The sequence below is a fragment of the Drosophila hydei genome, unplaced genomic scaffold, assembly GCF_003285905.1.
Source record: "Drosophila hydei strain 15085-1641.00,03,60 unplaced genomic scaffold, DhydRS2 tig00000172-arrow-pilon, whole genome shotgun sequence".
Taxonomy (NCBI): Eukaryota; Metazoa; Arthropoda; class Insecta; order Diptera; family Drosophilidae; genus Drosophila; species Drosophila hydei.
In genome coordinates, this window is record NW_022045682.1 from 1,859,256 (window position 1) to 1,872,957 (window position 13,702).

General features: G+C 43.0%; 1 protein-coding gene across 3 annotated transcripts in view; it reads right to left on the bottom strand.

The window, feature by feature from the left end:
- The window catches only part of LOC111602152 (hemicentin-1), a 138,790-nt gene that overhangs the window by 17,716 nt on the left and 107,372 nt on the right, over nucleotides 1–13,702 (bottom strand). For all 3 annotated transcript variants that reach the window (XM_023319102.2, XM_023319104.2, XM_023319103.2), the window contains exons 5-6: nucleotides 3,293–5,527; nucleotides 1,596–2,192 (exon numbers count right to left, since the gene is read on the bottom strand). In XM_023319102.2, coding sequence (XP_023174870.2) covers nucleotides 1,596–2,192; nucleotides 3,293–5,527 — 2,832 coding nt within the window. The remainder of the gene's footprint in view (nucleotides 1–1,595; nucleotides 2,193–3,292; nucleotides 5,528–13,702) is intronic.

Consider the following 13,702-nt stretch of genomic DNA (forward strand, 5'->3'; position numbering starts at 1 on the left):
ATTTTTTGGTCAAATTTGTTGGCAACTGAGGCGAGGCAGCGCTCTATAGCTGCTAACATGTTGCCTTTCACTCAGTCGCACACACACAAAAAACTTTTCGTTAAAAAAAAAAGTTATCAAAACATTTTTCAGGCTCTGCTGCGCACCTGCTATGTCTGTCTCGGGGGAGGGCGAGCGCCTGCTGCTCGACTATACAAATGGAACATAATATGGCTAAAAAATGAAATAAAATTAAAAACATACACAAAAAGCATTTACTCTAGTTAGAGAGCCACATTATGCACTTGGAATATAATTAAAAACTATTTAAATCCTTTAAGCACATTGCATTTGGCATCCTGTGACCTTCGTGCGGCGCAACAGAATTGCACATTCTGCCACACTTGTTGAGAATTAGAAGAAAACTAAGATTTGTATAAGAGCTAAATTTGGCTTGCCCCATGAATGAGCTGAGCCAAGAAAGGTGTGGCGGTAGGCAGAGGCAGCTCTGGCTAAGGTTTCTAGAGCACAGGTTGATTAAGTTACAATTTAACTAAGCAACTAGCAACTATAATAAAACTATATATTGCGATCAGCTAAGTAAATATAAAATTGCTGTTGCTAGAGCTTTCACAGCTAACTTATGCTTAGCTCTTGAGACTCGAAGCAGTTTCGTTTCACAAACTTGGCTCAAATGAAACTCGGCTTAAGTACTTTTCTTTTTATCAAAGCTTAAATCTTTAATCTTTTAGTTGCTTTTTGAGAAACTCTTGTTAAATAACTCGAAGTCTGGCGCTCGATGCCGTCTTATGCGCAGCTCTTTGTCAGATTATTTTCAGCTTTGTTTCCTGCTTTTCATTTCCATTAATTTTTATATATATTATATATAGACTCCATATATATATAGTAAGTATAGTCCAGTTAGTAGCTGTCATTTGGCAGTTTAAGACTTGGCTTTAAGCTCATTGGGCTGCCTGACTGGCCAAGAGTTGTTTGTAGCTAGTTTTATTTCGGTTTTTTAATTGTCGCTGAGCTGGAGATGGCTCGAGTGACAGGCACTTGAGTGTCTGCGACTTTGTCGCAGGACAGTTTTATGAGTTGCAGTTGTGAAGGAGTCGGCTTAAAGCCAATTAAAAGCACAAAAGAAACGGCTAACGGCTTAATTCCCACTTAATTGGAATTACGCCGAAATGCAGCGAACAGCACGGATACGGGATACGGGCGACGGGCGACGGGCGACGGGATACAGGATATACAGGCAACGGGAGACGGTGGACACAGCGAATCGGATAGTCGCCAGATGGATGTCATTTGGTTGCCAAGGAATTTGCATTGCCTGCTGCTTATGCAAGGACATTTGCATGATGAGATGGCGCAGGAGCAGCGGTAGAGGCATCTACTAGATTGACATGAAATGCAATTACGCTTCGCTTCGGCCCAGCGCCCACGCCCACCCCACAACCCGCCTCTCGGCAGCAACAAGAGGCGTCAAAATGGCCGCCATAAATCTGCGCAAACCCTCAAAAAAAAATGGAAAAAAATTGGAGGAAATTGCAACGCTTAATGAAGAAGCCATCGTGTAGAGCCCACTCGGCCACGCCCAGCTGCCTACTTACACTCGCCATGATGTCCAGCGACGGAGGAGGGCAGCACTTGATAGCTGTCGCCATCGATGCCAATGCCACTTGCCACATGATATCCATAGCCATTCGTATGCTGCTGCTGCTGCTGCTGCTGCTGTTGCTGCTGGTAGAGTCCTTGTTGCTGGCATTTGGATTGCGTTTGATATTGCTGCTGCTGCTGCTGCTGCAACTGCTGCTGTGTGTGCATCTCTCCTTGCTGCATGTTTAGCTGCTCGTCGGGATCGTGGAGAGCTGTTAATGTTAGCTCCATGCCACCATCCAGCTGCTTGCTGTCCAGGCTACCGGTGGGATAGTAGGGCGGCGGTGGCGGCGGCGCCTGCTGTTGCGTGTCTCCAGTTGCGGCCACCAGCGAGCCGCATGTGGCATCCACATCGTAGTCCTTGGCGCCATTGCTGGGCGTGGCTGTGGCAGCAGTGGCCGCCGCCTGCTTCTTGGCCGCATGCGTGCGCCGGCAGCGGCAGAAAGCGTACAGCAGCGCCAGCAGCAACACAAACGAAAGTCCAGCTACGACGATGGCTACCCAAGCGGAGGTGGTCAGCGAGGAGCTGTGTGGCATGTACGATTTTCCAACTGCAACGAGAGAGAGAGAGAGGGAGAGAGATATAGAGAGTGGGCAAGAGCAGCGAAAGATTAAGATTTATTGCATTTCCGTTTGGTATGAAGGCCGTTTTGTGCGAAAAGAACTAGTTCGGTTTAGGGTTGCTTAAAGTAACGCATACTAGTTCACAGCGACTCAGTAGCTAAATGCCTTAAATATTGCTATATGTTATATAAAGCGCTGAGAGCTAGTTCAGCCTCTATGCTTAAATATAATCCAGTTCTTATGGGGTTTATTTGAAACAAAATGAACTAGTTCCTTATAGTTTTTCCCTATATTAACTGTATTAGCAGTTGGGCTCTATGTAGTTAATTGTATTTAGCATAATCTCTGCATATATTAAAATGAACTAGTTCCAAAAAGATAGTTTCTTAGCAATACTACATTAGTAACTACGTATTAAGTAGTTAAGTGTTGTTAGTATAGTAAACTCTGTTTTGCCAAAATGAACTAGTTCCGCATAATGGTTCCATATAGTGAATATAATAGTAGTGAAGTGCTACGTGGCTTATTGTTACCCATACACTATTCTCAATTCCATAAGGAGAACCTTTTGAAAGAAATGAACTAGTTCCGAAAAGAACTTTTCTTCCAAGTCTTATTAGCAGCTGAGCATTATTTGACGAAGCGTTTTCATAGTTCATTTGATATGGACTCTATGTTACTCAAAAGAACTAGTTCCAAATAATATGACAGTAAATGAACTAAATTACTAATTGAGTGCTATGCAGCTTATTTGCTGTAGTTTAGTCTATATAATACCCTTGAAAGTGCTTTTAATTAAAAGAACTAGTTCCGAAATGTAGTTCTTTTAGAAAACAGAACTTGTTTCTATTAAGAAAGGCTAGATCAATATAGTGACTAAGATTGGTTCACACTGATAATTTGAGATCTTAAGGTCTAATAAATGGAACTAGTTCATAAAAATATTGAGGGGTCTACTATAAAGCATGTTAGATGATTCACTTTCAAGGACTTTTCATGTACATTTTTTATGCTCTAGAAATGTAACAATTGAACTAGTTGAGGTTCATTTCAATGTTCTATTTTTGAACTAGTTCAAAATACTCACTTTCTGCATTAGCATAGGCACCGCAATGCTCGTGATTGGCCAGCAGGCAGAGTTTGACGCGCACCACCGGACCCGGACCCGCAGTTTCCGCCAGCGCCATGGTGCGATCCTCTCCGTGGTGCCCGTTGCCCGGACTCAGACTGCGTCCCGAGGTGGTGGCCGTGGTGTAGTGGGCAGTGCGTGCTATGTGATTGATGACAGCTTCCTTGAAGGTCGCCTCACTGCCCGACGGTAGCAGGGTGAGCGTCTCGACAATCTCCCACATGGGCACGGTGGCATCTCGCGTGACCAAAGATTCGACGACGGCGATGAGCGAGAGACAGGTGGCGGCCACATTGATGCCCAGCACATGCGAGTTGGGATCGTAGCTGACGTGAAGCGGCGGCGGAATCTTGCTCACCTTCGTGGTGGCGAGCACCTCGTTCGAGTAGCCGGACGTGCCCTTCGAGTTCAATGCGTAGACCTTGAACATATAGCTCTGATGCTGATCCAATGGCGCCAGCTTGCACGGATTCTCGTGGAAGCAGTTGAACTCGATGGACTCGTGGGCGCCCGCCTGTGCGGCTGCAGAGCTGCTCACCTGGTAGCTGGCCGTGTACGCGTTGCCCGAGCAATCCGATAGCAGCTGCTCACGCGGCGTGGCAACGCGACGATAGTTGACCAAATATTTGGTGTTCGACAGGCCGCCATTGAAGCCCGGCTGCCAGTTGAGCACGGCGTAATTGTGGGCCACCTCCAGCACCTTCAGGGCGTTCGGCTTCTCCGGCGCACCTTTCGGCTGCAGCCGTATCTGAGTGCGTATCGTGTTTTGGGAATTGGCAGCGCGACAGGTGTACTCTCCGTAGTCCGAGTGCTGCAGGTGAGCGATGCGCAGGATGGTTGTATATATGTCGTTGCTCTCCATGCGCGTGCTAATCTCATAATGGCCATCGGAGGACATGGTCAGTGGCGAGGGATTGCTGCCGAAGAGCCATTGGAACTCTGGCTTGGGATACGCCTGCACCTTGCAGACCACCTCAGCTGACTCACGCACGTCGTAGGCCACTTTGTTGTATGGATGCAGCACGATTGGCTCGTGTTCGATGCGCAAATGCATCGAGGAGTTGGCAGAGTTGACGTCGTTCTCATAGAGACAGGTGAAGAGGCCGCGATCCCCGGGCAGCAGCTGGTTGCCGTTGGGCCGTGCCTTGCCGCGAAAACGCAGCACACTCTGTACCGTCACGACGCCGCCGCCGGCGTCGGTGGGCGTGGTGCGTATCTCGTAGAGCCGCCGAGTGGGCAGTATTTCGGTGCCGTCCTTGATCCAGCGTATTTGAGGCTTTGGCTTAGCCTTGGCGCTGCATGTCACCGCATAATCCACGTCGCCCACACGCCGTGTCATGTGCTGCTGCAGCTTGGCCAGGAATTGCGGCGGCTGATGCACCTCCAATGTTATCGTGGCGATTTTGCCAATGCCCAGCTCGTTGACAGCGTGACAGTGATATCTGCCCTCGCTGCCCAGATGTGCCTTGGGTATCGAGTACTGCGGTCCCTGGGCCAGTATCTTCTGTGTGTTGCTCATTTCGCCGTCGACGTCGCGGAACCAGCGATACTGCGGCACCGGCCAGCCAGGTGGATTGGCCGAGCAGCTGAGCGTGACGCCATTGCCCACATGCACCACCGGCTTGTTGGGTGTTATGTAAGCCTGGCCGGGTCTGTGACGCACTAGCAGCGCCACCGTCGAGTTGCCCACGCCCTCAACGCGCTTCAATCCAAACGGCTGCATTAGATTGACCGAGCGACAAATATAATTGCCCGCATGCTCCGCTCGCACCGAGACCAGGGTCAGCAGCTCGCCGGCGTAGCGAAAGTCGGTGGCACCTTCCTTCAGCCACTCGATGGCAATGGGCGGCGGATTGGCTGTCACATTGCAGCGGACGAGCACAGTTTCTCCCTCCTCGGCCTCGTGTGTCTTCGACTCGATGGTCACAACCGGCGGATAGAGCACATCCAATATGATATCCTTCTCACCTGTCTTGCCCAAGCCGTTGTCCGCGCTGCACGTGTACTTGCCCGCATGGTGCCGGCTCACGCGATAGATCGTATGACTGGGCGTGGCACTCACGTATTGTCCGTTGCGTGACCAACGCACGTTGGAGACTATCGGCTTGGCGTCCACGCGACAATCCAGCTTGGCAATGTGATCGCGTTCGATGCGCAGTGGGTTCTGCGGTCCCACCTCCACGCGTGGATAATCTGCAAGAGTCAGAGAGAGAGGGAGAGAGAGGGGTAGCGAGTGGAGGTTAAAGTGGGTTAATTGCATGGGGTAAGACTCTGTGGGGCCAGCATACAAATAGTCAATTAAGGAGCCAAGTTTGGTTCGTCGCTTGAATGGGCCATTAACTTGCCAATAACCATTTTCAATTACACGACTATACTAACTACGTCTAGTGCTCCTGGCTGCCAGCACATTCAGGCCGAGCACATTGACGAGAAGCGTGACCCATCGACATTTTTAAATAATACCAATTTGAGGTATAACAGCCGCAACAACTAGCAAATGGCCAGCTCTGGCCTATTACATTGTTCCAGTGCATTGGCCCAAACAAGACCAGCACAGTGGTCAAAAGTCGATGAAGCTGTGATCAAAATAAATCTGGATGCATTTCTGCACAATTTTCATAAATTCAAAAATAATTTGATATATAAAATAATTTACAGTAATCATCAAATATCAACGTAAAATTTAAAAATTTAATATTTTTCTGAAGTATTATTGTACAGAAAAAATGATATACAACAAATTAAAAATATATATTTCTTTATTATAAATTATATTTATTAAAACTTAATTAAATAAATATTTTAAAATATTTCTCATCGTAAAATAGAAAAAGCAGAACAAATTAAAAAATATTTGTTTAGAATATCTTAAAATATTTAAAAAAAAATTTTAAGTTAAAATATATTTTTAATATATTTTTTTTTTAAATTAAAAATCTTAAAGTATCAAAATATAATTAAAACAAAGTAAATTTGGTAAAATAACAAACAATAAACAATAATAAAATTAAAAGAAAATATTTTTGTCATTATATAGCAAAATATATTTTCTTAAATATTTATTTTTAAAAATAGAAACTAAAAAGTAGCTGCTTGCATTAAAAAAAAATATTAAAATATTTTATTTAAGTATTTTATTTAACTAAATATGAAATTAAAGTGTAAAATATAAATATTAAATATTATAGTAAATCAGTTAATTATTTTTTAATAATTTAACCACTGTGCATTGGGCCATTTGGGCTAACTGGCATGCTAAAACGTTAGTTGTTGTTCGTTTAGAAATCGGTTTTTTGGACTCGTTGTTGTTGCTGTTGTTGGCCACTTGGCTGGTTAGTCAAGCGTAAGGCTAACATGTCTCAGTTATTGTTGTTGTTGTTGTTATTTCATTGGCAATTAACTTTGAAACACTTTAGTTTAATCACCGACTGACCAAATGCTTAAATGCCCATTGTTGCTGCTGTTGGTGTTGTTGCTGTCGCTTTTGTCCCACAAAATTCGCACAAAAATGCTCTAAGTCCGCCCTTAAATGGGGCGCCTAAAAACGTTGCGTTCTCCCGGACCCAATTACGAGGCAGCCAACACATTAAAGCCTGCCCATGTATGTGTGTGTGATGGTGTGTGTTGGTGTGTGTAATTATAAAATAAAATTTAATGAGCAACGCTTGTCAGCTGGGCACACACACACACACACACCGGCAAAAAAGAAAAGTAGGAAAAAATGTTCCGTTTTGCATTTCAACACATGCTGCCCAACTGGTCGTAGATGCCGCCCCCTCGCACCGCCCCTTGCTGCTCATTTGGCAACCCCCTTCGGCATTTTCATGCCCAGCCAGCCATGCAGTTTCACGCTGATGGGTGTTGCTGCCACACACCCATCGAGGCCCACAGAGTGCCCAAGCCGCAAGCAGAGGGCACAAAAAAAAAAAAAACGAGAAAAGGAAAAACTTGCTGACATTCGCCATGAAGTTCCCAGCGCAATTTTTCATTTTTCATCCGGTTTTTATATATTTTTATTAAATTTTCTTATGTTTTTTTGAAGGTATCATGATTTTGACACCTTTTTTGCTTGAGCTCAAGCGGCGGCCATGGCAAAGCTCTACCAATTTTAAATATTTGCAAATTTGGCATGCGAAGGCTGCAGCTTAGATATGTTTCATAAATATAATGTAGAAATATATCTGATATATATATATAGATATATATAATGACTTTCGCTGACTTTCATCTTGTTGGGGCGACCGAAGTGGATCATGCTAGGATGAAGCTACGCTGCGACACGGAGGAGCTGAAGAAGGCAACAAAGGTGCAGCTAAACAAGATCGCAAAATATTAATTTTGAAATGGGGCCAAAGATATATATAATAAAATATCTGTTAGAAATTACATTGAGCGCTAAATAGATATTCATAAATAAATAAAAATAATTTTTAAAAAAATAAAAAAAAATTTCAAAATTTTGTGAGCAGGTTTCGTTCAGAGCTGTATATGCTTCACATCAACTAACCTATTCTATGTGTATAATGTGTATTTAATAAAATATTTAATATATATATATATATATATATGTACATGTATACACACATATTAATACCCTTTAAATAACAAAAAATATTTGTTTTAGCTGTCAACATTTTGCTTACTTCATAAATTATTATTCATCGACAACTTATTCCGCTGCCTCTTCACATCACGTTTAATCGGATTACAACTTTATTATTTTAATTATTATTTTTTTGCAATATTTTGAAGAGTGTTTTCTTTGCAGCTTGCTAAATATCAAATAGTTTTTTTCCTGTTCCCTGTGCTTTAACTGGTTCCTTTTATTTTTTTAACAAGGCTGTCCCGCGACGCAACGCAGTGCTCGGCTCCCATTTCACAGCTGAATGTTCACATGCATGTTGCCACGCCCACGTTGCCCCGCATTGTGATTTTATGACTGGCTACATTAGTGCCATGAAATATGCGTCGCCTGCACCTGCCGACGCGGCAGCGCGATCCCATCTGCACATACCAGTTGCGAGCCCATGCATACCAGGTGCTGCTCCTACACCATCCACACTGCCTACTGCCTACTGCCTGGTTACACGACGCGCCAAACGAGGTCCCGGCTTCCGGTTAGGCGGGCGTTAAATAAAACTGCGCGTTGCTCATACGCCGCGTGGTCGTTACTTATGCCCGTTGGCCATTTTGCAGCCAAATTAAATTATTTAACCCGGAACTGGGCCGAGCCCCGTTCCTGTTGCTGCTGCTCTTGTTGCTGAAAGCAGGATGTATCACACAACTTTGCTTGGAGTAATTTTAATGAGTCGCGTTTGCGTTTGCATTTGCATTTGCTTAAAGCTGCACTTGCTGCGAGTCCACCTTGCAGCTGCCTGCACCTTCGCCTGCCTCATCATCTTGGCCAAATTGAAAAGTTACAACAACAACAACAACAACAACAACAATAGCAGCAGCAAACAGCAGATTCTGTTGCAGCTCGCTGACTGCAGCTGCTGTCGCGTACGTGTCACACAACACGTCACGTGACTTCCGCTGCGCGTGCTTGCAACACCTACCCAAACACACACACACGCACACATATATGACTTATATATATATGTATAATCATATATGTATAATCATATATATGTACACAAAAACCCCTTCGATTGCGACGCAGCCCAACAGCAGAGCAAATATTGAAATAATATTTCGCTGCGTCTGCTTAAATGCTTAAATGAAACTAGAAGCTGTGAAGCATTCGCTGTGAACTTTATTGATTGAAGCTAGTAATAAGAGACTTATTGTTCATCTTTGATCTGCTAGGCGAATTTACGAGTAGCAGCTGTGAAGCAAGTGTTTTCAAGCTGTGAGTCTGCGAGCAGAAGTTGCCTTGAAAGCAGCTCTTAACTTACTTCCATATCAATTATTTTATTAGCAGGACAAATGGGTTTAGAGCCTATTTGTATTGGATATTATTGTACCTTGAATACTTACATATTTAAATAATTTTTCTTTAAAAGTTTTCAAATCTACCTGAGCAAAAACTGCATGAATCATCAACAATGACAGATGCTAAATTGAAATCTCCATTGGCAGCTCAAGGCGTTTTACCAGCTAAATTATATTGATTGTTTTTAAAGACATTCACTTAAATATATATTATGTTATAAGTGTATTTTTTAAAGGCTTGCAACTTTGTGTTGGCAACATAGATATATTTAGCAAGCCATTTAACAGCTGCTAGTTGGTGTTTGTTGAGCTTGGCTTGACATTTAATAATGACTATACTTATGACAGAATCAAAGCTTGCAAGTTGTTTGAAATTTGTATCATACTTAGACATTAATGTCATAAGTTGTTCCTTATTATTAAGTCTGTTATTAAAATATTAAAAATATTTATCATTACTTTACTTTGATTTTAACTTGTGCAAGTCTAAAGAAAACATAATATATATAATATTATTTCTGGATACTTGCTAAAGGAAAAAATTTATTCTACAATTATTTGCTTGCTCTAAACTAATTTTCAGAGTATTTTAAATTAATTTTTTTTGTAAGTTTAATATCGTATATGAACTATGAACTATTTATGAATTAATATTTAAAATTATCTTATTATAGACTCTTATAATGAAAATATACATATGTCAAGTAGCTCTGTAAGCTCCAGTTGCTCTCAACAAAGCTCAAGTTATTCTTTCAGATTCAGTTTAGCCTGCCCAACACAACTTCAAGAGAGTCTATTAAATTGGTTAGAGAAAGCAACACTTAAAGACTCTGCTAATGTATATATATATATATATATATATAAATTAATATGTTGCTGGTCCAGCGATGAACTAGGCGTCGGTGGCAGGTCCAGCGTTGATCGGGTATTTATAGTCTTAATCAATAAGTTGCTGGTCCAGCGATGAGCTAGGCGTCGGTGGCAGGTCCAGCGTTGATCGGGTAATTATAATCTTCTTATGATGATTATGTTGGAGGGTTTGACTTCACCCCCTTTTCTATTAACTGGCCTTGTGGCTCAGCAATGATCAGAAATATAACAATTTGATTACGGCGGTGTGCCGGAGTAGTGCGAGTTTATTCTTCAAACTTCAATACAAAACTGATTTTTAGCTACATAGAATATTTCACTTAAGCTAAGCCAAAACTCGCATCACACCACAATGTCATGGTCGGCAAGCCGACTCAGCAATCTTAGGCAATAACGGAAACTCTTGCAGTAAACAAAAGTATCTGGTTACCGCCGCTGACCATTGCAGTTATAGCGCGCTGATACAAAGTATGCAGTGTCGCAATTGCGAGGGCTGTTTCTTAACTTACGAAACACGCGATAGCGAGGGTTGGTTATAAACTTATGAAATACCCTATATTAAATGTTATGTGTTAACTACTCCCCCTTCAAGTGTAAGGCCGCCCTCGGCCGACCCAATTCCGGCGACGACTTCTCGTAATTGCTTCGCAGACTTCCTTGCGTCGATGAACCGCCAAAGGGTGAGGCCAATGCAGATTAAAGCACAGCATATACCTCCAATGATGAATGCCACACGATAAGCTTGATCAGTTCCGGCGTCTTTCTTGAATTGCTGTATCTCCTCCAAATTACGTTCATTTAAACGATGAAGATAAGGGAGGCTGAGGACATCTTGGCTGGCAGTGATGTTCAGCAAGGGAGAGTTGGCAATGCCCGGGACTCTATTGCGTACGTTGTTGTGGTTGTAAAACAGAGTCCCGTTGATCGCGACTCGGTCCCCGAACGTAATGAGATGCGTGCCGTGTACTTGGATTTCAGTGCCGTTATCCACCTGGATCCTTGCGGACCCGTCGTTAAGAATGATGATTCCATCATCTACGTGGGTGATTATTTCCAGGTTGCTCGGCTGGATTTCACAGTGTGCCGTGCCACCTGCATGGAGCTCTTTGGCACATGAACTCTCTAATGCCAGACGACAAAAGGTGGCTCCAGGTGAAGCGGTGCAACTCTGCAGTGTGTGGGTTTTTCCATCGCATTCGGCTATGACGTTGTCAGGCAATCGCAATATGAAATTCTTGTGAATGACAGGATAAATCGTAATTTTTCTGCAAGCTTGTTTAATATGATTTAAATTCCAAAAAAAAAAAAAAAATTTTTTTTTTTTTTTTTTTTTTTTTTTTTTTTTACGTTGGGCGCCAATTAATATGTTGCTGGTCCAGCGATGAACTAGGCGTCGGTGGCAGGTCCAGCGTTGATCGGGTATTTATAGTCTTAATCAATAAGTTGCTGGTCCAGCGATGAGCTAGGCGTCGGTGGCAGGTCCAGCGTTGATCGGGTAATTATAATCTTCTTATGATGATTATGTTGGAGGGTTTGACTTCACCCCCTTTTCTATTAACTGGCCTTGTGGCTCAGCAATGATCAGAAATATAACAATTTGATTACGGCGGTGTGCCGGAGTAGTGCGAGTTTATTCTTCAAACTTCAATACAAAACTGATTTTTAGCTACATAGAATATTTCACTTAAGCTAAGCCAAAACTCGCATCACACCACAATGTCATGGTCGGCAAGCCGACTCAGCAATCTTAGGCAATAACGGAAACTCTTGCAGTAAACAAAAGTATCTGGTTACCGCCGCTGACCATTGCAGTTATAGCGCGCTGATACAAAGTATGCAGTGTCGCAATTGCGAGGGCTGTTTCTTAACTTACGAAACACGCGATAGCGAGGGTTGGTTATAAACTTATGAAATACCCTATATTAAATGTTATGTGTTAACTTATATATATATATAAATGCATACATTTGCATACACAAGTTTCTCTTTATATAGCCCAACTGCTGGCTGATAAGCTTGAGCTCTCGCTGCTGTCATTCGTGCATTTCTTTGTGTTTCATTTTTGTGCAATTGTCAGCAACCTTTTTGCCAGTTGCCTCACTACAGGCTACTTTTTTTTGGGTGTCAATGTTTATCGTGCGATTGCATTGCTTATGGAAAAAAGTGTTGCCTACTTTTTTGGGCTGCCCGATGCGAGTCGCCTGTGCAGTGCACTCGTGTGTGCAGTGGTCCATAGGTGTCATATGTATGGCCATTGAAATTAATTGAATTGGCTTTGTGTTGTAACAGTCGCAGCTACAATAACAACAGCAGCAGCAGCTGTTGCAACAACAAAACTTTTATTCGACACTTGCGGTTGCACACACACACACACCCACACACACAATTGGCTGGCCTGTGGGTCGAGCTGCTGCAAGTTAATTGAAAATGGGCAGCAATTAATTTGCTTTGTCGCAAAAGCTGTTAAGTACGCTCCCGCACCCGCAGCAGCTGTTGCAAAGAAAAACATTTTACACAACTTTTATAGCAGATAATTTGATTTAAAGCTGCCAGCTGAAATTTCAGCTAAAGGCACCGAACACTCACAACTGCAAAACAGCTCAAATTCTGTGAACTGAGCTTAAAGTAAACCGAGCGAAGGCCAAAAGAAGGCGCTGCTGGCTCAAATCTTAAAGCACAACAGCATTTCTTTGTTGGACGTCTATGCAAATGTGCCCGGAATGCAGGCCAGCTTGGCCAGGCGGCAGCGGCAGGGGCAGAATGCCAGCACACTGACACTAATTGCAATTGTGTGCGGCATTAGCACGTGTCTGTATCGTTCCCTACGGCTACCATGCCAGCTCCACCACCCCCATCTCCCAGCTCCTCCTCCTTTTTCTTGGTCTGCAAAATGCTTTTTGCGCCCGGATTGTGTCCTTTGGTTTTTTGGCACTTTGCCTTTTGCCTTTGGCAATGGCATAATCAAAAAAGACAAGCCGCAGACCCGCTGCCGGGCTGCACACACAGTCTCCGATATTGGCAAGCAATAACAGGGCGACCTGGCAACTGAGACGCTCAGCGACTCCTTGTTGTTGTTAGCCTGTTGTTGTTGTCGTTGCTATAGTTTAGCTGCCTCAAGGATGTAAGCCAACAAATTTCGTTAGTCAAGGTGTCGTGGAGTGTCTGTTGTACAGTGGCATCAAATATTCAAATACAGCGCACAAAATTTCAGCTGTCAATCGGCTTATTGATATAACTAAATCGACTTGATTCGATTGAATCGATAAGTGTCTAATCGCAGTTGCCTAACAGACGCCAGTCGATTATCCATTGAAGATGCGCAAAAGATTTTGCATATTTGACAGCAGCTGCAAATCGAGCTTGAGTTTTCGATTCAGATTGAGATGAAAGCTTTATCTGCATAGACATTTGGAGCATTATCAAATAAGAATCAAGAAATTACTATATTTAAAATCTTTTAGTTGAGTCTTTAGCTAAATAATGACATAGGCTAAGTGACTTGCTTCGATCTTCTTCAATGAATCATTTTGAAATAATAATATATATATAATATATTCATATAAT